Consider the following 24,160-nt stretch of genomic DNA (forward strand, 5'->3'; position numbering starts at 1 on the left):
TACCAACTAAACTGTTACAAAGTACACTAACACCCATAAACTACCTATTAACCCTTAAACCGTCGCCCTCCACTATAATAAACCTATTAACCCCTAATCTGCCGCTCCCAACATCGCCGCCACTAATATAAATATTAACCCCATTCCACCGCTCCCCAACATCGCCGCCACTAAATAAACTTATTAACCCCTAAACCTCTGGCCTCCCACATCACCATCACTAACTAAACCTATTAACCCCTAAACCGTCAGCCCCCCACATCGCCAAAAACTAAATTAAGCTATTAACCCCTAAACCTAACAACACCTTAACTTTAAATTAAAATTTCAAGATCCCTATCTTAATATAAATTAAAACTTACCTGTAGAATTAAACTAAACTCATTTTAAAGTATAAATTAACCTACCCTATTATACTAAAATTAAATTAAACTACCAGTTAAATAAAGTAAATTACATATTAAAAACCTAACACTAATAAAATTATTTAAATATACAATTAAACAGTATTACAAAGTACTAAATTACAAAAAAAAACACTAAGTTACAAAATATAAAAAAATTAAAATTACAGGAAAAAAACAAACTATCCAAAATAAAAAAAAATTACACCGAATCTAATAGCCCTATCAAATAAAAATAAATAAATAAAAAAAACCTAGCCTACAATAAACTACCAATGACCCTTAAAAGGGCCTTTTGTGGGGCATTGCCCCAAAGATATCAGCTCTTTTACCTGTAAAAAAATATACAAAGACCCCCCAACAGTAAAACCCACCACCCAACCAACCCCCCAAATAAAAACCCTAAATCTAAAAAAAACTAAGTTACCCATTGCCCTGAAAAGGGCATTTGAATGGGCATTACCCTTAAAAGGGCATTTAGCTCTTTTACAAGCCCAAACTCTAATCTAAAATAACCCCCCCCCCCCAAAAAAAATGTAAGAAAATCCTAACACTAAGCCCTGAAGATCCACTTGCAGTTCTGAAGTACCGACATCCAGACGGAGAAGTCTTCATCCAGGCGGTGATGTCTTCATCCAGGCGGAAGAAGTCTTCATCCAAGAGGCATCTTCTATCTTCATCCCTGCGGCGCGGAGCGGGTCCATCCTGAAGCCATCCGACGCGGAGCTCCTCTTCTTACTATTATACTAAAATTAAATTAAACTACCAATTAAATAATCTAAATTACATATTAAAAACCTAACACTACTAAAATTATTTAAAGATACAATTAAACATTGTTACAAAAAATAACAAACACTAAATTATGAAAAAAAACGAAATTATCCAAAATATTTTTTTTTATACCTAATCTAATAGCCCTATCAAATTAAAAAAGCCCCCCCAAAATAAAAAAACCCTAGCCTACAATAAACTACTAACACTAACCCCGATAGATCCACTTACAGTTCTGAAGTCCCGACATCCAGGCAGAGAAGTCTTCATCCAGGCGGCGATGTCTTCATCCAGGCGGAAGAAGTCTTCATCCAAGAGGCATCTTCTATCTTCATCCCTGCGGAGCGGGTCCATCCGACGCGGAGCTCCTCTTCTTACGGTCACCGCCGTAAACTGAAGCTTCAATGCAAGGGACGCGATTCAAGATGGTGTCCCTTGCATTCCTACTGGTTACTGAAATTCTATTGGCTGTTCAAATCAGACATTAGAATTTCAGTAGCTCTCATCCTATTGGCTGATTTGAACAGCCAATAGGGTTTCAGAAGCTCGCCTCCTATTGGCTGATTTGAACAGCCAATAGGATTTCAGAAGCTCGCCTCCTATTGACTGATTTGAATTTAACATCTTGAATCACGTCCCTTGCATTGAAGCTTCAGTTTACGGCGGCGACCGTAAGAAGAGGAGCTCTTCGTCGGATGGCTTCAGAATGGACCCGCTCTGCGCCGCAGGGATGAAGATAGAAGATGCCGCTTGGATGAAGACCTCTTCCGTATGGATCGATGAAGACATCGCCACCTGGATGAAGACTTTTTCCACCTGGATGGATGAACACATCGCCGCCTGAATGAAAACTTCTCCGCCTGGATGTCGGGACTTCAGAACTGTAAGTGGATCTTCGGGGGTTATTGTTAGGAGTTTGTTAAAATTTTTGGGTGAGTTTTTATTTTAGAATAGGGTCTGGGCTTGTAAAAGAGCTAAATGCCCTTTTAAGGGCAATGCCTATCCAAATGCCCTTTTCAGGGCAATGGGTAGCTTAATTTTTTTTTAGTAGAGTTAGGGTTTTTATTTGGGGGGGTTGGTTGGGTGGTGGGTTTTACTGTTGAGGGTTCTTTGTATTTTTTTTTTACAGGTAAAAGAGCTGGTAGTTTAATTTAATTTTAGTATAATAGTTAGGGTAGGTTAATTTATAGTTTAAAATTAGTTTATTTTAATTCTACAGGTAAGTTTTAATTTATATTAAGCTAGGGATCTTTTAATTTTAATTTAAAGTTAAGGGGTTGTTAGGTTTAGGGGTTAATATCTTAAGTTAGTTTTTGGTGATGTGGGGGTCTGAAAGTTTAGGGGTTAATAGGTTTAGTTAGTGGTGGTGATGTGGGAGGCCAGAGGTTTAAGGGTTAATACGTTTATTTAGTGGCGGCGGTATTGGGGAGCGGCGGAATAGGGGTTAATACATTTTATTTGTGTCGGCGATGTCGGGGGTGACAGATTAGGGGGGTTTAGTCTCAGGGTTTATGTTAGGGTGTTCGGTGTAAACGTAATTTTTCTCAACTATAGAAATCAATGGGGTATATTTCATTCGCTTGCAGCATCGAACATAAGTTTTCGGTGCTTTCAGACTCCCATTGATTTCTATGGCATCCGCGGCCTCAAGGGTGGCGGTTTGAAAACCAGGTACGTTGCGTCGGAATAGCCACGAGCGTACCTGTTAAATGTTTGATAAATTGGAAAAAGTGTCAAATAGAGTCGAATGTGTATTCGAAACATTTGTAATGACGTAAACATCGATCTGCGTCGGATTGAGAACACGGGATCGTATGTTACGTCACAAATGTCAACATTTGCCGATCTTGACGCTTTGATAACTAGGTCGGATTAATCTCGCAACAATTACGATGTGGAATTCCGGCATATTTTCGGTTGACGCTTTTATAAATAGGCCTCTATGTCTTTATATGTATACATATGTATTTATGTGTTTATATGTATATATATGTCTCTAAATACATATATGCACATATAAATACATACAAATAAATAAACATATATAGACATATATATACATACATATACATATTTATATATGTATGTATCTCTATGTTAAAGCCATTTTCAGTCCTTTTTTTCACACCTGACGCCTCATATCATTGAGCCTTTCTAACTTTTTTTGGCAATATGTTTTTAATAATTTTTAAAAGATAGTGTTATTATGAGTGTAACTGTACTTTTCCATGTATTTTTGATGTGTTTTGTGACACTTTTTTGACTCGCAAAACAGTTAAAGGGACAGTCTACACCAGAATTGTTTTAAAAAATAGATAATCCCTTTTTTACCCATTCCCCAGTTTTGCATAACCAACACAGTTATATTTATATATTTTTTACCTCTGTGATTATCTTGTATCTGAGCCTCTGCAAACTGCCCCTTTTTCAGTTCTTTTGACAGACTTGCAGTTTAGCCAATCAGTGATAGCTCCCAGGTAACTTCACGTGCATGAGCACAGTGTTATCTATATGAAATTCATGAACTAACACCCTTTAGTGGTGAAAAACCTGTTAAAATGCATTCTTAAGAGGCGGCCTTCAAGGTCTAAGAAATTAGCATATGAACCTCCTAGGTTAAGCTTTCAACTAAGAATACCAAGAGAGCAAAGCAAAATTGGTGATAAAAGTAAATTGGAAAATTGTTTAAAATTACATGCCCTATCTGAATCATGAAAGTTTATTTTGGACTAGACTGTCCCTTTAACCAGAGCTCTGAGGTCACGCTAAGCTGACATGCGTCAAATTCAATTGTGCTCAAGCGATCACATTTACTTTCAACTTGTAGTATGAGTGCTACATCCGACAAGTGCAAACAGCTGCAATAAACCCGATATTGTTTGCGCGTAACTGTTAGCACGCCACTTGCAATCTGGCTGCCCTTTCCAGTTTTTATGCCTAGCTGGTCTCTGCATTGATATACTCAAGTAGACAGTGCAGGAAATACGCTTTTGTAAAGTACTGACAATCGCTATTTTATCTTTATGTATTATATTAGATAAACCCTCTATAAATAATTACATGATAACAGTTTTCCCCAGCCCAGCAACGGAAACCTTGTTTTGTATGCTGTATATTGTTCATGAAATGTGTGCGCTGCTTTCTAAAATCTGAATAAAATCATTGAAGCCTTATAGTAATTTAATCTGCACAATTCTTTGCCATCTAATAACTGCTATAGTTACAACATGTGGTGGCTTTTACAATGATATACTATTTATAGCTAGAGTTCACTTCTTTAGCAGTAAGTGCATCATATACATATAGAGACGCACAAACTGATTGCTGCTGATCTCCATTAAGCGTTCAGCGCACTAATCATTGTGCAGCTCAGCGCAGCAGTGGTGAATGGTACAGAGAACTAATTATCCGAGTGAGGCGCATGATACAGACTGAAGTGAATGGTGATTATCTAAAGCTATTCATGTTTGGCAGACTCTTAGGTAGCAACATTTGCATATGAAAGAGATGGGAAGGAATCAGATCTGCATAAATATCTAGAGATATTTTAGCAGCTTCAGACGTTTCTCTTTTGCTTTACCTCTTCTAATAAAGGGACAGTAAAGTCAAAATTAAACTAAAATCATTTGGATAGAGAGTTAAATTATGAACAACCTTCCAATTTTCTGATATTATCACTTTTGCTTAGTTCTTTTGTTATTCTTTGCTAAAGAGTAATCCTCATTGAGCTCAGTAGCATGCAGGTGTCTGTAGCCATGTGGTAGCAGTGATTGCAACAATGTTTATAGCAATGTTATACATAGTTGCAAACACTGCTGGCATGGAATGCTGCAGACTCTCTATGGCAGTAAAGTTTGTAACTATGTATAACATTGCCATAATCATCATTGCAAACACTGCTGCCAGAAGGCAAAGGACACATGCATGCTCCTGAGCTCACCTAGGATTACTCTTTAACAAATAATATCAAGAGACCTAAGCCATATTGATAAAATGTCATGCTCTATCTCAATTATGAATGTTTAAATTTGACTTTGCTGTCCCTAGGATCTGCGTATGTCGAAGAATAAGTGTAATTGAAGGTTGTAGTAGTTTACCCTATAGGAAAATGTGTAGTGAAAAATGTCTCCTTATCTCCAAAAATACCTTTCAGGTCAGCTGCCTCGGTATTGAAGAATCTATGGATTATGACCCCTGTAAATTTGTACTAACATCACGAGGAACAGATAGAAGTGTGGTTAGATACATACTTCAAGCCTCTTCTCCTGAGATCCGAATGGCCTGGGTCAGAGACATTGGGCAGATTCTGGAGAGTCAGCGAAACTTCCTAAATGGTAAGTGATCACATGACCTGCAAGTAATAGCTGAAGTGACTCTCTTGTACAGCCCAACATAATATGACGCAGATCTGCTCTGTGGAATGAATTAATTTGTGTAGCTTATATTAGACATTTTCAGGAATCAGGGTATAAAATAGAGATTTAAAACTAATTTCTAATGTAAAATGTTTATTATAGATAAAGCTTTGGGGGGGGGGGGTATTAATATAGACAACATGGTGCATTTTCCAGCATATTTAATCACCTATATTGTCTAGAATAAGATAGGTACTAGTTATAGTCATCATGGACTTTAAAAAGAGCTTTTTCGTGTATAGGTTAAAACATATGAAAGCTGTAACTACATAATGACTGCCCTCTTGCTATGAGTTGTTATTTAAGTAGTTAAGGGCCACGTTGAAACAGTCAGGAGTTTATACTGGCACCCACTGATATTTTCTGTAGGAGCAGCTAAAAAAAAATAGGTTCAGCATCTTTTTCCTGTTGTAGGGTCTGTCACAAAAAAAGCCAAAAAAACTACTTTTTCATGATGTCTTCTATAACGAGCCACAGGACAGATTAAAACCCAGTGAAATTAAAAATAAACAAAAGTAAATGATCCCTTGTGTTAGGTGAAGATTATGGGGGTTGCTATGAGCCTCCCAGGTACCAAACTGTAACAAACCCTGAGCGATATCCACACTCCACTTTCAATGACCTTCCTTATTTGTAATTATCCTGGTCTCCCATTTGCCTCCCCTATACAAGCCCCTACAAAAAGAGAGATAGATAGATAGATAGATAGATAGATAGATAGATAGATAGATAGATAGATATAGTGATAGAGAGAGAGTGATAGAAAGGTAGATAAATAGAGAATGATAGAGAGAGAAAGATAGATAGTGATAGAGAGATAGATAGATAGATAGATAGATAAATAGATAGATGGATAAGTAGAGAAAATAGATAGATAGAGTGAGTGAGTGAGTAAGTGAGTGAGTGAGAGAGAAAGAAAGAAAGAAAGAAAGAAAGAACGAAAGAAAGAAAGAAAGAAAGAAAGAAAGAAAGAAAGAAAGAAAGAAAGAAAGAAAGAAAGAAAGAAAGAAAGAAAGAAAGAAAGAAAGAAAAAAGACCAACCGACTCTGGGAAGATTCTTCACAGCCAGCTGGCTTTATGGTTAGAATGTGCTGTTCTTATAATGAAGATAGTTGCTAGTTATTGTTTCAAGCATTGATAATTGACAGGCAGAGCGGTACATGCAAGCTCTCATTGCCTGGTGGTTGACTAGACAAACTATAAGCAATATACTTTAAGGTAAGTGACGAGCTTTGGCCAGTTTGAATTTTTATGGTGAGGTTGCTTGAATCAGTTTATGTGTGGTTGGTCTATTTGAAAGAAAACCATATTGTCAGCATTTTATAATTATGGTATTTTGTGCTCTAGACTGTAGGATGATTTTCTAAAGACAATGTTGTGATGTTGGCTGTCCCATCCAATTTTAGATGCGAAATTGCTACTGATTTGATCTTATCCCACTGGGTTGTTTGACTTGGAGAAGCTTAGGTCAGCGTCTTTCCTGTAAAACCTTTTCTAAAAATATTTTAGTGCATTCAGATGCAAAATGAATTTAAGAGAAGTCATTTCAAATATTGTTTTTGATTCACTTTCCAGCCAGCAGAATGGCCTTTTATTTTAATAGAGTTCCATACAGACAGCCAATATGTAAATTTGTTTTTTTCAAGGGATTAACTTGTCCATTCAGTAATTTAAAACCTAAATACTTAAACTAGACGATAAGCATCTAAAAAAAAAAAATAAGAATACAATTGAATAAAATAAATAACACTAAAGTCAATATTATATTTATGAATTGGAAATTATTCACTGTATCACAGCGGATCTACATACAAAATAAGGCCCAGGTTACAAAAGGGGCGCTAATTTCTTTTGCACTTGCCGCGGTGGGATTAGGTTGAGTATTACAAATTAAAGCAAAAGACGCAGGCGAACTTCAGGACTTAGCCTATCGTGACCGCACTATCTTCTTCCCATAGACGTCTATGGGGTGCGCTGAAAAAAAGCCTTTTCAGTTACTGCTCATAAACCCAACACTTCGCTAGATCAACTTCACTGAAGTCAAAGGTGCATTTGGAATACTTCACATTCCTATGTTCTTCACTTAGAAGAAAATATTATTTTTAAATAAATATTTCTGTATATTATTTGTAAAATATACAGTATATCTATACCTACTGTATATACAGTCATGGCCAAACATATTGGTAGAGGTGCTAGGAGATGAGACTATATAAATAAAAATGGCATAGACATTTAGCGTATCTTAAAAACTAGCATAAATTTAATGCACAGCAAATAATACACAAATATGAATAAAAACGGACATCTCCGTGAGTAAAAGTCCTTAAGTTGCCGCCATATGATAATTATAATAGCAGAGAGAGTTTGTGGTACAAATAAATGACAGTCTGGTGTACACTTACAGTATCCTTAATGTGTGTTGGTTTGCTAGCAAACAGGGGCTTACCCCAAACTTTCCACTCGATGTCCTCCGTGAGTTGGTTACAGCCATTAGCGTGATGACACCGCTAATGTGGGCGCTGTCTCAGATCGGCTCTTCTGATTGGTCCAAACTCGGACCCGGTCAGCAGCAGACAGGGGCTTACCCCAAACTTTCCACTCGATGTCCTCCGTGAGTTGGTTAAAAGCCTTTAGCGTGATGACACTGCTAATGTGGGCGCTGTCTCAGAATGGCTCTTCTTATTGGTCCAAACTCGGACCCGGTCAGCAGCGGTAGTGGTGACTATTACTACTCAAGTGTAGCAATTGTCCGATGAATAATACCTGCTCTTAGTGCTAACTAGCACGCAGGTACAAAATTAAAGATGAAAACAAGCTTGGTTATCCGATGAAAAGTTCAGAGAGTTAGTTGCAAGTCTTTCCAATCACTAGTTATTATAGCGATATTGCACAATCCTCAATGAACACTGTGGTAGCTCCAGTTTCAAATAGTAATCTCAGTAGTAGTTGCAGCACATCGACGCGTTTAACCCTCTACAGGGCTTTCTCAAGATGATTAGACTGCAACAGGTATGTCTTTATTTGAAGGTGTAGTTTGCTTCTCATTGGTTGTGAAACACCTGGGAGTGTTATCTAAGGCGGTCTTAGTATTTAAGGTAGTATTGGCAAGTAACCATATAGCTTAGGTAGCTTCATATCTCTAATCACTCACATAGTTATAAAGGTGGTTTCTATTACTGGATTTCACAGAACTCCCTTAAAAGTGATATTAAAAATTGATACTTTAAAATTAATACTTAAAATTAGTATTGTATCTATTTCTAAATCACTTATGTTAAAATTATTTGCTAAAAGGAAATAAATGCTTAAAAATAATTAAAACTAATTAGAAGATAATAATCATGTTAAGAATCTAAATTGATATTGTGTATGTCATATAGTAAAATACAGATTGTGCATTACATAATAATGTTTAGTCAAATAAAAATGGAGAGATGTCTAATTCCGAATTTAGACCAGCAGGGAACAGGGTGTTATGTCTGTAAATCATTAGCGGTGTCATCACGCTAAAGGCTTTTAACCAACTCACGGAGGACATCGAGTGGAAAGTTTGGGGTAAGCCCCTGTCTGCTGCTGACCGGGTCCGAGTTTGGACCAATCAGAAGAGCCGATCTGAGACAGCACCCACATTAGCGGTGTCATCACGCTAACGGCTGTAACCAACTCACGGAGGACATCGAGTGGAAAGTTTGGGGTAAGCCCCTGTTTGCTAGCAAACCAACACACATTAAGGATACTGTAAGTGCACACCAGACTATCATTTATTTGTACCACGAACTCTCTCTGCTATTATAATTATCATATGGCGGCAACTTAAGGACTTTTACTCACGGAGACGTCCGTTTTTATTCATATTTGTGTATTATTTGCTGTGCATTAAATGTATGCTAGTTTTTAAGATACGCTAAATGTCTATGCCATTTTTATTTATATAGTCTCATCTCCTAGCACCTTTAGCTGTAGGGCTCCTGATATACTCTCCTTTTCTGATTTTCTTATTACCTATTTTTGGGAACACATAGGTATTCTCAGGAGTTTGGTGTTTCTCACCCTGCGCTCATTGGTTTAATAATATTTATTCAAACATATTGGTACCCCTGCATTTTTGTCAGATAATGCACCACTTTGCCCAGAAAATTGTTGCAATTACAAATGTTTAGGCATTCTCATGTTTATTTCTTTTGTTTGTATTGGTATGAAAACAAAAAAAAGGAGAAAAAAAACAACTCTTACACATTCCACACAAAACTCCAAAAATGGACTGAACAAAATTATTGGCACCTTCTCAATATTGTAAGAAATTGCATTCCAAGTTTGTGATGCTCCTGTAATTTGTAATTAAACTCACCTGTATCAATTAACAGGTGCTGACAATATGGAAATCACACCAGCAACCAGTTAAAATGGTGAAAATGTACTCAACTTTTCTGTTGTGTGCCACACTGAGCATGGAGAAGAGAAAGAGCAGCAAAGAATTGTCTGAGGATTTGAGAACAACAATTATGGAAAAGCATGGACAATCTTGAAGTTACAAGTCCATCTCCAGAGATCTTAATGTTCCTGTTTCCACTGTGCGCAACATTGTCAAGAAGTTTACTGCCCATGGCACTGTAGCTAATCTCCTTGGATGTGAACAAAAGAGAAAAATTGATCAAAGATTACAATGAAGAATTGTTCAAATGTTGGATAAAAAAAACCTCCATCAACTCCAGACAAGTTCAAGCTGACCTTCAGGCACAGTGTACAAATGTGTCAGCTCGCACTATACGTCGCCATCTGAATAAAAAGGGTCGCTATGGTAGGAGACCCAGGAGGACCCCACTGCTGATACTGAAACATAAAAAACACAGATTGGAGTTTGCCAAAACTTACATGAGGATGTCAAAATCCTTTTTTGGAGAATGTGTTGTGGACAGATGAAACAAAATTACAGCTTTTTGGTAAAGCCCATAATTCTAATGTTTTCAGAAAAAGAAATGAGTCTTTTAAATAAAAGAATACAGTCAAACATGGTGAAGGTTCACTGATGTTTTGGGGTTACTTTGCTGCTTCAGGCACTGGATGTCTTGACTGTGTGCATGACATTATGAAATCTGAAGACTACCAAAGAATTCTCTTGTACAATGTAGGGCCCAGTGTCAGAAAGTTTTGGTCTCCATCAGAGGTCATGGGTCTTACAGCAGGACAATGACCCAAAGCACACATCGAAAAGCACCCAGAAATGGTTTAAGACAAAGCGCTGGAGAGTACTGAACTGGCCAGCATGAGTCCAGATCTGAATCCCATAGAGCACCTGTGGAGAGATCTCAAAACAGCAGTTGGGAAAAGGGACCCTTCCAATCTGAGAAACCTGGAGCAGTTGGCGAAAGAAGAGTGGTCCAAAATTCCAGTAGAGAGGTGTAAGAAACTCATTGATGGCTACAGGAAGTGGTGTGCTACCAAATGTTAAATTAAGGGTGCCAATCATTTTTTGCATGGAATGTGTCAGATTTGGCTTTTTTTTTCACTCCACTTTTTTTGTGTCATACCTATACAAATAAAATAAATAAACATGAGAATGCCTAAACATTTGTAATTACAACAATTTTCTGGGCGAAGTGGTGCATTATCTGACAGAAATGCAGGGGTGCCAATATTTTTGGCCATGACTGTATATTTATTTATATCTACAGATATATATATATAGATATATATACACATTTGAGCACTTTCCAGTCAAACACCTTGCCATATACCATATCCCTTTTTAACTCTTTTAAAATATTTTTATCAATATTGAAATTATTGGGGGGTATTAAAAAGTGCATATATGAGTGTAATTGTTTATTTTAATATGTTTTTAATTCATTTGCAATTTTTTTTTTAACCCTTACACTTTACTTTAGGTCTCAAGTTGCGCCAAATATTCTAGCTCAAATGTTAGGTTGCGCTAGAGTGTTGTTGTTGGTCATGCTAACCCTTCTCTGGTAAATCAGTTTTACCATGGACTTATCAATAGTAATATCAAGTTGTGCTTTATCATTAGCGCACCACTTGCAATATAGCCCGAAATGTTTTAAAAACATCTTTAACTTGTCATTTTGTTACAAAAATATGCACTGTTTTGCAGTCCTGGGACACCCCCCTCAAAAAGCCTTATGAATGTTGTTTATCTTACTTCCTTAACAGTGTCCAGTTCTGTATGCATCAACAAATCATTATGCAGCATTAGTGTTAGGGTTCTGATTTACACAGAATGCACTGCAGCCTCTCTAGGGGGAGTGGAAAAACTACAGGATAAGTAAATGACTGGAAAAGCTGGCAAAATAAATCATGAAAGTGCAATTATGATTATTTTGTGTTACATTGTTTTATACTTTCATTGAAATAGTATTGCACAAAATTGCATAAAGAACCACCCTTTTAGCCCTCGAGCGATATCCTACATGAATTTCACTGCACTCCCCTATAGAAATTTATCATTTTAGGGATTTAAAGGGACATTCCAGCCAATAGTGGATTAATATTTTTTGCAATATACATGTAGTAGCAAAAATGCTTCTAGTTAAAGCTATAGCTGTTTCTAGGGTGTATTTAAAGGGACAGTCTACCATAGAATTGTTATTGTTTTAAAAGATAGATAATCCCTTTATTACCCATTCCCCAGTTTTGCATAACCAACACAGTTATATTAATAGGAACCTTCTTCCAGCCCCCTGATCACATGACTGTGACGGTTTATTATCTTTTGTCTTAAATTTAGCATTGTTTTGTGCTAAATCTTAAATAACCCCCTGTGCCTGAACACAGTTATCTATATGGCCCACATGTACTTTCTGTCTCTTTGTGTTGAAAAGAGATTTAAAAAGCATGTGATAAGAGGCAGCCCTTAAAGACTTAGGCCTAGATTTGGAGTTTGGCGTTAGCCGTGAAAACCAGCGTTAGAGGCTCCTAACGCTGGTTTTAGGCTACCGCCGGTATTTGGAGTCACTCAAAATAGGGTCTAACGCTCACTTTTCAGCCGCGACTTTTCCATACCGCAGATCCCCTTACGTAAATTGCGTATCCTATCTTTTCAATGGGATCTTTCTAACTCCGGTATTTAGAGTCGTGTTTGAAGTGAGCGTTAGACATCTAACGACAAAACTCCAGCCGCAGGAAAAAAGTCAGTAGTTAAGAGCTTTCTGGGCTAACGCCGTTTTATAAAGCTCTTAACTACTGTGCTCTAAAGTACACTAACACCCATAAACTACCTATGTACCCCTAAACTGAGGTCCCCCCACATCGCCGACACTCAAATAATTTTTTTTAACCCCTAATCTGCTGACCGCCACCTACGTTATGCTTATGTACCCCTAATCTGCTGCCCCTAACACCGCCGACCCCTATATTATATTTATTAACCCCTAATCTGCCCCCCACAACGTCGCAGCCAGCTACCTACAATAATTAACCCCTAATCTGCCGACCGCAAAGCGCCGCCACCTACGTTATCCTTATGTACCCCTAATCTGCTGCCCCTAACACAGCCGACCCCTATATTATATTTATTAACCCCTAATCTGCCCCCCACAACGTCGCAGCCAGCTACCTACAATAATTAACCCCTAATCTGCCGACCGCAAAGCGCCGCCACCTACGTTATCCTTATCTACCCCTAATCTGCTGCCCCTAACACCGCCGACCCCTATATTATATTTATTAACCCCTAATCTGCCCCCCACAACGTCGCCTCCACCTGCCTACACTTATTAACCCCTAATCTGCCGACCGGACCTCACCGCTATTCTAATAAATGTATTAACCCCTAAAGCTAAGTCTAACCCTAACACTATTTTACAGGTAACTTTGTATTTATTTTAACCAGGTACAATAGCTATTAAATAGTTAAGAACTATTTAATAGCTAAAATAGTTAAAATAATTACAAATTTACCTGTAAAAGAAATCCTAACCTAAGTTACAATTAAACCTAACACTACACTATCAATAAATTAATTAAATAAACTTCCTACAATTAACCTAACACTACACTATCAATAAATTAATTAAATACAATTCCTACAAATAACAACAATTAAATAAACTAGCTAAAGTACAAAAAATAAAAAAGAACTAAGTTACAAAAAATAAAAAAATATTTACAAACATAAGAAAAATATTACAACAATTTTAAACTAATTACACCTACTCTAAGCCCCCTAATAAAATAACAAAGCCCCCCAAAATAAAAAAATGCCCTACCCTATTCTAAATAACTAAAGTTCAAAGCTCTTTTACCTTACCAGCCCTGAACAGGGCCCTTTGCGGGGCATGCCCCAAGAAGTTCAGCTCTTTTGCCTGTAAAAAAAAACATACAATACCCAAGCCCCCCAACATTACAACCCACCACCCACATACCCCTAATCTAACCCAAACCCCCATTAAATAAACCTAACACTAAGCCTCTGAAGATCTTCCTACCTTGTCTTCACCTCACCGGGTTCAGCGATCTGTCCAGAAGAGCTCCTCCGATGTCCTGATCCAAGCCCAAGCGGGGGGCTGAAGAGGTCCATGATCCGGCTGAAGTCTTCATCCAAGCGGGAGCTGAAGAGGTCCATGATCCGGATGAAGTCTTCTATCAACGGCATCTTCAATCTTCTTTCTTCCGGATCCATCTTGCAGACCTCCGACGCGGAACATCCTCTTCTCCCGACGCCTACTAGCCGAATGACGGTTCCTTTAAGGGACGTCATCCAAGATGGCGTCCCTCGAATTCCGATTGGCTGATAGGATTCTGTTCCGATCAGCCAATAGAATGCGAGCTCAATCTGATTGGCTGATTGGATCAGCCAATCGGATTGAACTTGATTCTGATTGGCTGATTCCATCAGCCAATCAGAATATTCCTACCTTAATTCCGATTGGCTGATAGAATCCTATCAGCCAATCGGAATTCGAGGGACGCCATCTTGGATGACGTCCCTTAAAGGAACCGTCATTCGGCTAGTAGGCGTCGGGAGAAGAGGATGTTCCACGTCGGAGGTCTGCAAGATGGATCCGGAAGAAAGAAGATTGAAGATGCCGTTGATAGAAGACTTCATCCGGATCATGGACCTCTTCAGCTCCCGCTTGGATGAAGACTTCATCCGGATCATGGACCTCTTCAGCTCCCGCTTGGATGAAGACTTCAGCCGGATCATGGACCTCTTCAGCCCCCCGCTTGGGCTTGGATCAGGACATCGGAGGAGCTCTTCAGGACGGATCGGTGAACCTGGCAGGGTGAAGATAAGGTAGGAAGATCTTCAGGGGCTTAGTGTTAGGTTTATTTAAGGGGGGTTTTGGTTAGATTAGGGGTATGTGGGTGGTGGGTTGTAATGTTGGGGGGGGTATTGTATGGTTTTTTTTACAGGCAAAAGAGCTGAATTCTTTGGGGCATGCCCCGCAAAGGGCCCTGTTCAGGGCTGGTAAGGTAAAAGAGCTTTGAACTTTAGTAATATAGAATAGGGTAGGGCATTTTTTTATTTTGGGGGGCTTTGTTATTTTATTAGGGGGCTTAGAGTAGGTGTAATTAGTTTAAAATTGTTGTAATATTTTTATTATGTTTGTAAATATTTTTTTATTTTTTGTAACTTAGTTCTTTTTTATTTTTTGTACTTTAGCTAGTTTATTTAATTGTATTTATTTGTAGGAATTGTATTTAATTAATTTATTGATAGTGTAGTGTTATGTTTAATTGTAACTTAGGTTAGGATTTATTTTACAGGTAATTTTGTAATTATTTTAACTATTTTAGCTATTAAATACTTCTTAACTATTTAATAGCTATTGTACCTGGTTAAAATAAATACAAAGTTACCTGTAAAATAAATATTAATCCTAAAATAGCTATAATATAATTATAATTTATATTGTAGCTATATTAGGATTTATTTTACAGGTAAGTATTTAGCTTTAAATAGGAATAATTTATTTAATAAGAGTTAATTAATTTCGTTAGATTAAAATTATATTTAATTTAGGGGGGTGTTAGTGTTAGGGTTAGACTTAGCTTTAGGGGTTAATACATTTATTAGAATAGCGGTGAGCTCCGGTCGTCAGATTAGGGGTTAATAATTGAAGTTAGGTGTCGGCGATGTTAGGGAGGGCAGATTAGGGGTTAATACTATTTATTATAGGGTTAGTGAGGCGGATTAGGGGTTAATAACTTTATTATAGTAGCGGTGCGGTCCGCTCGGCAGATTAGGGGTTAATAAGTGTAGGCAGGTGGGGGCGACGTTGTGGGCGGCAGATTAGGGGTTAATAAATATAATATAGGGGTCGGCGGTGTTAAGGCCAGCAGATTAGGGGTACATAAGTATAATGTAAGTAGCGGCGGTTTACGGAGCGGCAGATTAGGGGTTAAAAATAAAATGCAGGTGTCAGCGATAGCAGGGGCGGCAGATTAGGGGTTAATAAGTGTAAGGTTAGGGGTGTTTAGACTCGGGGTACATGTTAGGGTGTTAGGTGCAGACCTAGGAGGTGTTTCCGCATAGCAAACAATGGGGCTGCGTTAAGAGCTGAACGCGGCTTTTTTGCAGGTGTTAGGTTTTTTTTCAGCTCAAACAGCCCCATTGTATCCTATGGGGGAATCGTGCACGAGCACGTTTTTGAGGCTGGCCGCTTGCGTAAGCAACTCTGGTATCGAGAGTTGAAGCTGCGTTAAAAATGCTCTACGCTCCTTTTTTGGAGCCTAACGCAGCCTTTATGTGGACTCTCAATACCAGAGTTGTTTTTATGGTGCGGCCAGAAAAAAGCCGGCGTTAGTTTTTCGGGTCGTTACCGACAAAACTCCAAATCTAGCCGTTAGAAATTAACATATGAGCCTACCTATGTTTAGTTTAAACTAAGAATACAAAGAGAAAAAAGCAAATTTGATGATAAAAGTAAATTGGAAAGTTGATTAAAATTAAAAGTCCTAGACTGTCCCTTTAAGTATGATCCGTGTACCAGCATTATAAACACAGCACTTGCTCAGAGAGCCTAAAGTGCTTGTATCATCTGGTAATGGCTGACATGATTCAAGCCCCTACTGGCTTTTTGAGCTGCTGCAGTATTTAAAATGCTGGTGCACTGAGAAGATCCAGCTATACTTCACATGCACATGCAGAGAAAAACGCTAACACTAAACCAGTAATAACGTTTACTAGAAGCATTATTGCTGATATGTGTATATCGTAAATATGTTTCTTTTCAAAGATGAAATTCATCTATGCTTATTTCAGTTTTGACTGGAATATCCCTTAAATGCACTTGCACTATCCGACTTGCAGATGTTAGCATGCACTAGACTATCGCTTAATCAATAAAAAATAAACTTTATCATTGTTATATGAGCAAGAAAATAGAAGCTCTATTGATTGTGTTCATGTGAAGTTAATGCACAACAGCACTAATTTGTACATTTTTACACCTCCCATACATTTTGTCCATTCATGACTTATGCATAAGACGTGTCAATACCTTTTCTTCTTGTACAATGGATTATGAAGAAAAATGAAAGGCTATAGTTTCTGCTTATAACACTTTACTGAAAGATCTACATAGAATATAATGGAAATTTGTGAAATGAATCTGTGAGATGAATCTGGGTAAATGAGTCAAAAAAGTTTTTCTTCAAGTTCCTTGTTATAGCTTCAGTTTGATTGATGCCAAGAGAACATGACAAAACCTTTTAACTGATGTAAATCTCCCACAGATTAGTCAGAAGTAATAACTTCATTGTCTCCTTTTCAAGCCCTACAGTCTCCTATTGAATACCAGCGAAGGGAGAGCAAATCAAATAGTCTTGGACGATCTGCTAATAGCCGCATGATGGAAACAGCCTGTGCTGGTCTGAGGCCTCATTCATCTGCATCCATGGATAGGAACAAAGTGCCCCACCTCATGTCATGCAATTCATCCCTGCCTTCTCTTTATATGCCCAATAACCATCGGCCAGACAACAGGCAGCAGGGAGCCAAGGTAAGCAGGACGGTACCTTGACAATATGTCACTGGTGGAGTAGATTGGATAAATAGCTGTCTGGAAAGCAATGACTTAAAGGGACAGTCTACCATAGAATTGTTATTGTTTTAAAAGATAGATAATCCCTTTATTACCCATTCCCCAGTTTTGCATAACCAATACAGTTATATAAATATACTTTTTACCTCTGTGATTACCTTGTATCTAGGAATCTTCTTCCAGCCCCCTGATCACATGACTGTTGTATGTATCTATGTATGTGGTACTTGTAAAGCTCGGCTAATCACCCGTAAGGGTCTCAAGGCGCTGCTCATTTTATCGACCTCGGAAGGATGAAAGGCTGAGTGGACCTCACCGGGGATCGAACCTGCAACCCTTGCTACAGAGCTCAGCTACAGTGCCTTAGCATTCTGAGCTATCTGTCCACCTGTTTATTATCTATTGTCTTAAATTTAGCATTGTATTGTGCTAAATCTTAAATAACCCCCTGTGCCTGAACACAGTGTTATCTATATGGCCCACATGTACTTTCTGTCTTTGTGTTGAAAAGAGATTTAAAAAGCATGTGATGAGAGGCAGCCCTCAAAGGCTTAGAAATTAGCATATGGGGCTACCTATGTTTAGTTAAACTAGGAATACCAAGAGAAAAAAAGCAAATTTGATGATAAAAGTAAATTGGAAAGTTGATTAAAATAAAAAGTCCTATCTGAATAATGAAAGTTTAATTTATGCTAGACTGTCCCTTTAACTTAGTAAAATTATGTACAGAAATATGATTGTTTAAATATGCTTTAGTCCCCTGAAATAATGTGTGCATTTTATAAGCCAATCTGTTTGTTTAGCAAACTATGCAGTGTCATTTCATGTGCATATGTGCAACTCAGCTTGATGACCAATGACACGTGTTTGCTCTCAATATATTTATGACTACTACTTGGAAATGGGATATTTTTGCTAAAAGATCCAAAAATTCAGCACATGAATATATATTTATTATTTGATTACATTTTTGTTAATAATTGTGTAATGTTATTGTGATGATTCTATAAGAACTTTATAAACTATGGGCAAGATTACAAGTCTATCGGCTAGATTTAGAGTTTGGCGGTAGCCGTGAAAACCAGCGTTAGAGGCTCCTAACGCTGGTTTTGGGCTACCGCTGGTATTTAGAGTCAGTCAGGAAAGGGTCTAACGCTCACTTTCCAGCCGCGACTTTTCCATACTGCCACCTACGTTATCCCTATGTACCCCTAATCTGCTGCCCCTAATACCGCCGACACCTATATAATATTTATTAACCCCTAATCTGCCGCCCCCAACGTTGCCGCCACCTACCTACACTTATTAACCCCTAATCTGCCGACCGGACCGCACCGCTACTATAATAAATGTATTAACCCCGCCTCACTCCCGCCTCAATAACCCTATAATAAATATTATTAACCCCTAGTCTGCCCTCCCTAACATCGCCGACACCTAACTTCAAGCATTAACCCCTAATCTGCCGACCGGAGCTCACCGCTACTCTAATACATTTTTTAACCCCTAAAGCTAATTCTAACCCTAACCCTAACACCCCCCTAAGTTAAATATAATTTTTATCTAACTAAATAAATTAACTCTTATTAAATAAATTATTCCTATTTAAAGCTAAATACTTACCTGTAAAATAAACCCTAATATAGCTACAATATAAATTATAATTATATTGTAGCTATTTTAGGATTAATATTTATTTTACAGGCAACTTTGTATTTATTTTAACCAGGTACAATAGCTATTAAATAGTTAATAACTATTTAATAGCTACCTAGTTAAAATAATTACAAAATTACCTGTAAAATAAATCCTAACCTAAGTTACAATTAAACCTAACACTACACTATCAATAAATTAATTAAATAAAATACCTGCTTAATTTATTTCGTTAGATTTAAATTATATTTAACTTAGGGGGGTGTTAGGGTTAGACTTAGCTTTAGGGGTTAATACATTTATTAGAGTAGCAGTGAGATCCGGTCGGCAGATTAGGGGTTAATTATTGTAGGTAGGTGGAGGCGACGTTGGGGGCGGCAGATTAGGGGTTAATAAATATGATATAGGGATCGGCGGTGTTAGGGGCAGCAGATTAGGGGTACATAGGTATAATGTAGGTTGCGGCGGTGTACGGAGCGGGAGAATAGGGCTTAATAATAATATGCAGGGGTCAGCAATAGCGGGGGCGGCAGATTTGGGGTTAATAAGTGTAAGGTTACGGGTGTTTAGACTCGGGGTACATGTTAGGGTGTTTTTTTTTTGCAGGTGTTAGGTTTTTTTTCAGCTCAAACAGCCCCATTGTTTTCTATGGGGGAATCGTGCGTGAGCACGTTTTTGATGCTGGCCGCGTCCGTAAGCAACGCTGGTATCGAGAGTTGCAGTGGCGGTAAATATGCTCTACGCTCCCTTTTTTGGAGCCTAACGCAGCCCTTCTGTGAACTCTAAATACCAGCGGTATTTAAAAGGTGCGGGGGGGGAAAAGCCAGCGTAGCTAACGCACCCCTTTGGCCGCAGAACTCTAAATCTAGCCGTATGAGTTTTCAGTGCACAATACAGTCTTTTTGTAATCAATTTCCATTGCGCAGCTATTACAAGTCTTGAAAAATCGTGATTGCGTGCCCGCATTCTTTTTTTACACAACCATTGTTTCCTCTCTTGAAGAGCTGTAGTTAACAGTTTTGCGCTACATAAAAGTTTCACAAAACACTTTAAAAATACATTACAAAGTACAGTTACACTCATATAACACTGTCTAATGAAAATTATTTTATAAAAATAGTGCACTCAAAAGTTATAAAGAAACATGGATTTATATGTATAAACATATGGAGATAATGAAAATATTTTACATTACAATCTTATGTGCATTAAACTATTCTAAGGGATTTTTAAAGAGATATTCGCATATAGATCTCGAGATATCTGGACATATATCATTTACATTTCTCGCTATAAATATATATGTCAGTCCAAAAATCATCAAATGTATAGAGAAATATTTATTTATAAATAAATAGAACATATTCTGTTACTAAAACATTTTTCACAATTTTTAATATTCGCATTTTCATGTACACTTTTCGAGGAGTATACGTCAAGAGCTTTGCGCAACATATTAGGGTTTTGTGTGTTGTTTTTTTCTATTTGTCTTCTCCATTGACTACTATGGGTAATACGTGAACGTGAACGCGCACGCGATTTGGCTGTTTGGATTACGCGGCTTAACGCGTTCACAAAATACGTTATTTTGCGACTTGTAATAGCTGCACAACCCCAAATGCGAAAAAGCCATAACGCGTGCGGTGTTTTCGCCACTGATTTGCTGCACGACTTGTAATCTTGCCCTATATATGTTATCAGCTTGACCAGTCCATAAAAACCCAGTGAAAGATCGCAATAAGACACAAATATATTTCCTTATAACTAGCTTGTTAGGTTATTTGAGATACTTGGTTGAAGGTTAAAATAATATTGAAATATTTGTCTCAGTCTTTAGTTTCAATGTGATTTTTTTAATGCAAATATATTACATTTTAATGATGACAGGCTCACTTAACTCAGCGAAAAAGCTCTCATTCCGATGTCCTCCCTCCACCTGTGACCGTATCTCCAGCACACATCAACCTTGACTTCCACCATCATCCACAGTCCTCCTTGTCTACGGTTTCCAATGGGACTTCACAAAGTGATCACTCCAACCGGGTAAGGAACAATTATCAAGAAGCTTTAACTGAAACATACTCAGTGTTGTGTATTTAGATTGTACTGCGGCAGAAATATACATATACCCTTTTAATTGGCCTCTCCAGATACCCCACAACATATCGTATAAAGACATATGTGAAAATAAACTCAGTACTGTACATGCAGTTTATGCCACACTCTGATGTTTTATAAGCTGTTTAGTAGTCTATAAGAGCTTTTCATCTGGGTGTTATGATATCATTATAGTGGAACTATAACATACTTATTAGAGCATGTCATTTTAATACTAGCAATACAGCAATCCCCTTTACAAGAGTTAAACACATAGTTCAAGTACCACCTGGTAGCTGCAGAGAACTTCTAGTCCTGAGTGGAAACTCATTAATCAGCATTAGTCATACAACCCAGCTGCACAAGTGCCACTGGAAACAAAATAAATAATGAAAATGCAAAGTTGTTTTACTATCAACAATTAAGTATTTTATGTTACACTCGCAAAGTGTTTCCTGTGAATGGCATATTCAAAGCATAGTTTAACCTGATAATATGTAGGTTTATTTTCTATAAAATAATGGATGCTGCCATGTTGAAATCTAGGTTCCTCATTACCTATCTCTTCTGTTGAGGACAATTATGTACAGATATAAAACAATCAACAAAACAGTGTGCAAGCAAGACTAACATGGTTTACACACAGCCATTGTTTGCACACTCTCTCTTATTTCTGTCCCAAAATTGTCTTCAGCAGAAGAAATAGATATGAGGAAAACATAATTTATGCTTACCTGATAAATTTATTTCTCTTGTAGTGTATCCAGTCCACGGATCATCCATTACTTATGGGATATTAACTCCTCCCCAACAGGAAGTGCAAGAGGATTCACCCAGCAGAGCTGCCATATAGCTCCTCCCCTAACTGCCATTACCAGTCATTCGACCGAAAACATGTAGAGAAAGGAAAACCATAGGGTGCAGTGGTGACTGTAGTTTAATGGAAAAATTACCTGCCTTAAAGTGACAGGGCGGGCCGTGGACTGGATACACTACAAGAGAAATAAATTTATCAGGTAAGCATAAATTATGTTTTCTCTTGTTAAGTGTATCCAGTCCACGGATCATCCATTACTTATGGGATACCAATACCAAAGCTAAAGTACACGGATGACGGGAGGGACAGGCAGGCTCTTTATACGGAAGGAACCACTGCCTGAAGAACCTTTCTCCCAAAAACAGCCTCCGAAGAAGCAAAAGTGTCAAATTTGTAAAATTTGGAAAAAGTATGAAGAGAAGACCAAGTTGCAGCCTTGCAAATCTGTTCAACAGAAGCCTCATTCTTAAAGGCCCAAGTGGAAGCCACAGCTCTAGTAGAATGTGCTGTAATTCTTTCAGGAGGCTGCTGTCCAGCAGTCTCATAGGCTAACCGTATTATGCTACGAAGCCAAAAGGAGAGAGAGGTAGCCGAAGCTTTTTGACCTCTCCTCTGACCAGAATAAACGACAAACAGGGAAGACGTTTGTCAAAAATCCTTAGTTGCCTGTAGATAAAATTTCAGGGCACGGACTACATTTAGATTGTGTAGCAGACGTTCCTTTTTCGAAGAAGGATTAGGACACAAAGATGGAACCACAATCTCTTGATTGATATTCCTGTTAGTGACCACCTTAGGTAGGAACCCAGGTTTAGTACGCAGAACTACCTTGTCTGAATGAAAAATCAGATAAGGAGAATCACAATGTAAGGCAGATAACTCAGAGACTCTTCGAGCCGAGGAAATCGCCATTAAAAACAGAACTTTCCAAGATAACAACTTGATATCAATGGAATGAAGGGGTTCAAACGGAACCCCCTGTAAAACATTAAGAACTAAGTTCAAACTCCATGGTGGAGCAACAGTTTTAAACACAGGCTTGATCCTAGCTAAAGCCTGACAAAAAGCTTGAACGTCCGGAACTTCTGACAGATGTTTGTGTAAAAGAATGGACAGAGCTGAAATTTGTCCCTTTAAGGAACTAGCGGATAAACCCTTTTCTAAACCTTCTTTTAGAAAAGACAATATCCTCAGAATCCTAACCTTACTCCATGAGTAACTCTTGGATTCGCACCAATATAAGTATTTGCGCCATATCTTATGGTAAATCTTTTCTGGTAACAGGCTTCCTAGCCTGTATTAAGGTATCAATAACTGACTCAGAAAAACCACGTTTTGATAAAATCAAGCGTTCAATTTCCAAGCAGTCAGCTTCAGAGAAATTAGATTTTGATGTTTGAAGGGACCCTGGATCAGAAGGTCCTGTTTCAGAGGTAGCGACCAAGGTGGACAGGATGACATGTCCACTAGATCTGCATACCAAGTCCTGCGTGGCCATGCAGGTGCTATTAGAATCACTGAAGCTCTCTCCTGTTTGATTCTGGCAATCAATCGAGGAAGCATCGGGAAGGGTGGAAACACATAAGCCATCCCGAAGGTCCAAGGTGCTGTCAAAGCATCTATCAGAACCGCTCCCGGATCCCTGGATCTGGACCCGTAACGAGGAAGCTTGGCGTTCTGTCGAGACGCCATGAGATCTATCTCTGGTTTGCCCCAACGTCGAAGTATTTGGGCAAAGACCTCCGGATGAAGTTCCCACTCCCCCGGATGAAAAGTCTGACGACTTAAGAAATCCGCCTCCCAGTTCTCCACTCCCGGGATGTGGATTGCTGACAGGTGGCAAGAGTGAGACTCTGCCCAGCGAATTATCTTTGATACTTCCATCATTGCTAGGGAGCTTCTTGTCCCTCCCTGATGGTTGATGTAAGCTACAGTCGTGATGTTGTCCGACTGAAACCTGATGAACCCCCGAGTTGTTAACTGGGGCCAAGC

The 24,160-nt window shown here is 38.3% G+C and overlaps 1 protein-coding gene across 2 annotated transcripts in view; it reads left to right on the plus strand.

The window, feature by feature from the left end:
- The window catches only part of ARHGEF25 (Rho guanine nucleotide exchange factor 25), an 825,360-nt gene that overhangs the window by 745,340 nt on the left and 55,860 nt on the right, over nt 1–24,160 (plus strand). For both annotated transcript variants that reach the window (XM_053708199.1, XM_053708201.1), the window contains 3 exons: nt 5,332–5,512; nt 17,330–17,556; nt 21,142–21,297. In XM_053708199.1, coding sequence (XP_053564174.1) covers nt 5,332–5,512; nt 17,330–17,556; nt 21,142–21,297 — 564 coding nt within the window. The remainder of the gene's footprint in view (nt 1–5,331; nt 5,513–17,329; nt 17,557–21,141; nt 21,298–24,160) is intronic.

The sequence above is a fragment of the Bombina bombina genome, chromosome 3 (assembly GCF_027579735.1).
Source record: "Bombina bombina isolate aBomBom1 chromosome 3, aBomBom1.pri, whole genome shotgun sequence".
Taxonomy (NCBI): Eukaryota; Metazoa; Chordata; class Amphibia; order Anura; family Bombinatoridae; genus Bombina; species Bombina bombina.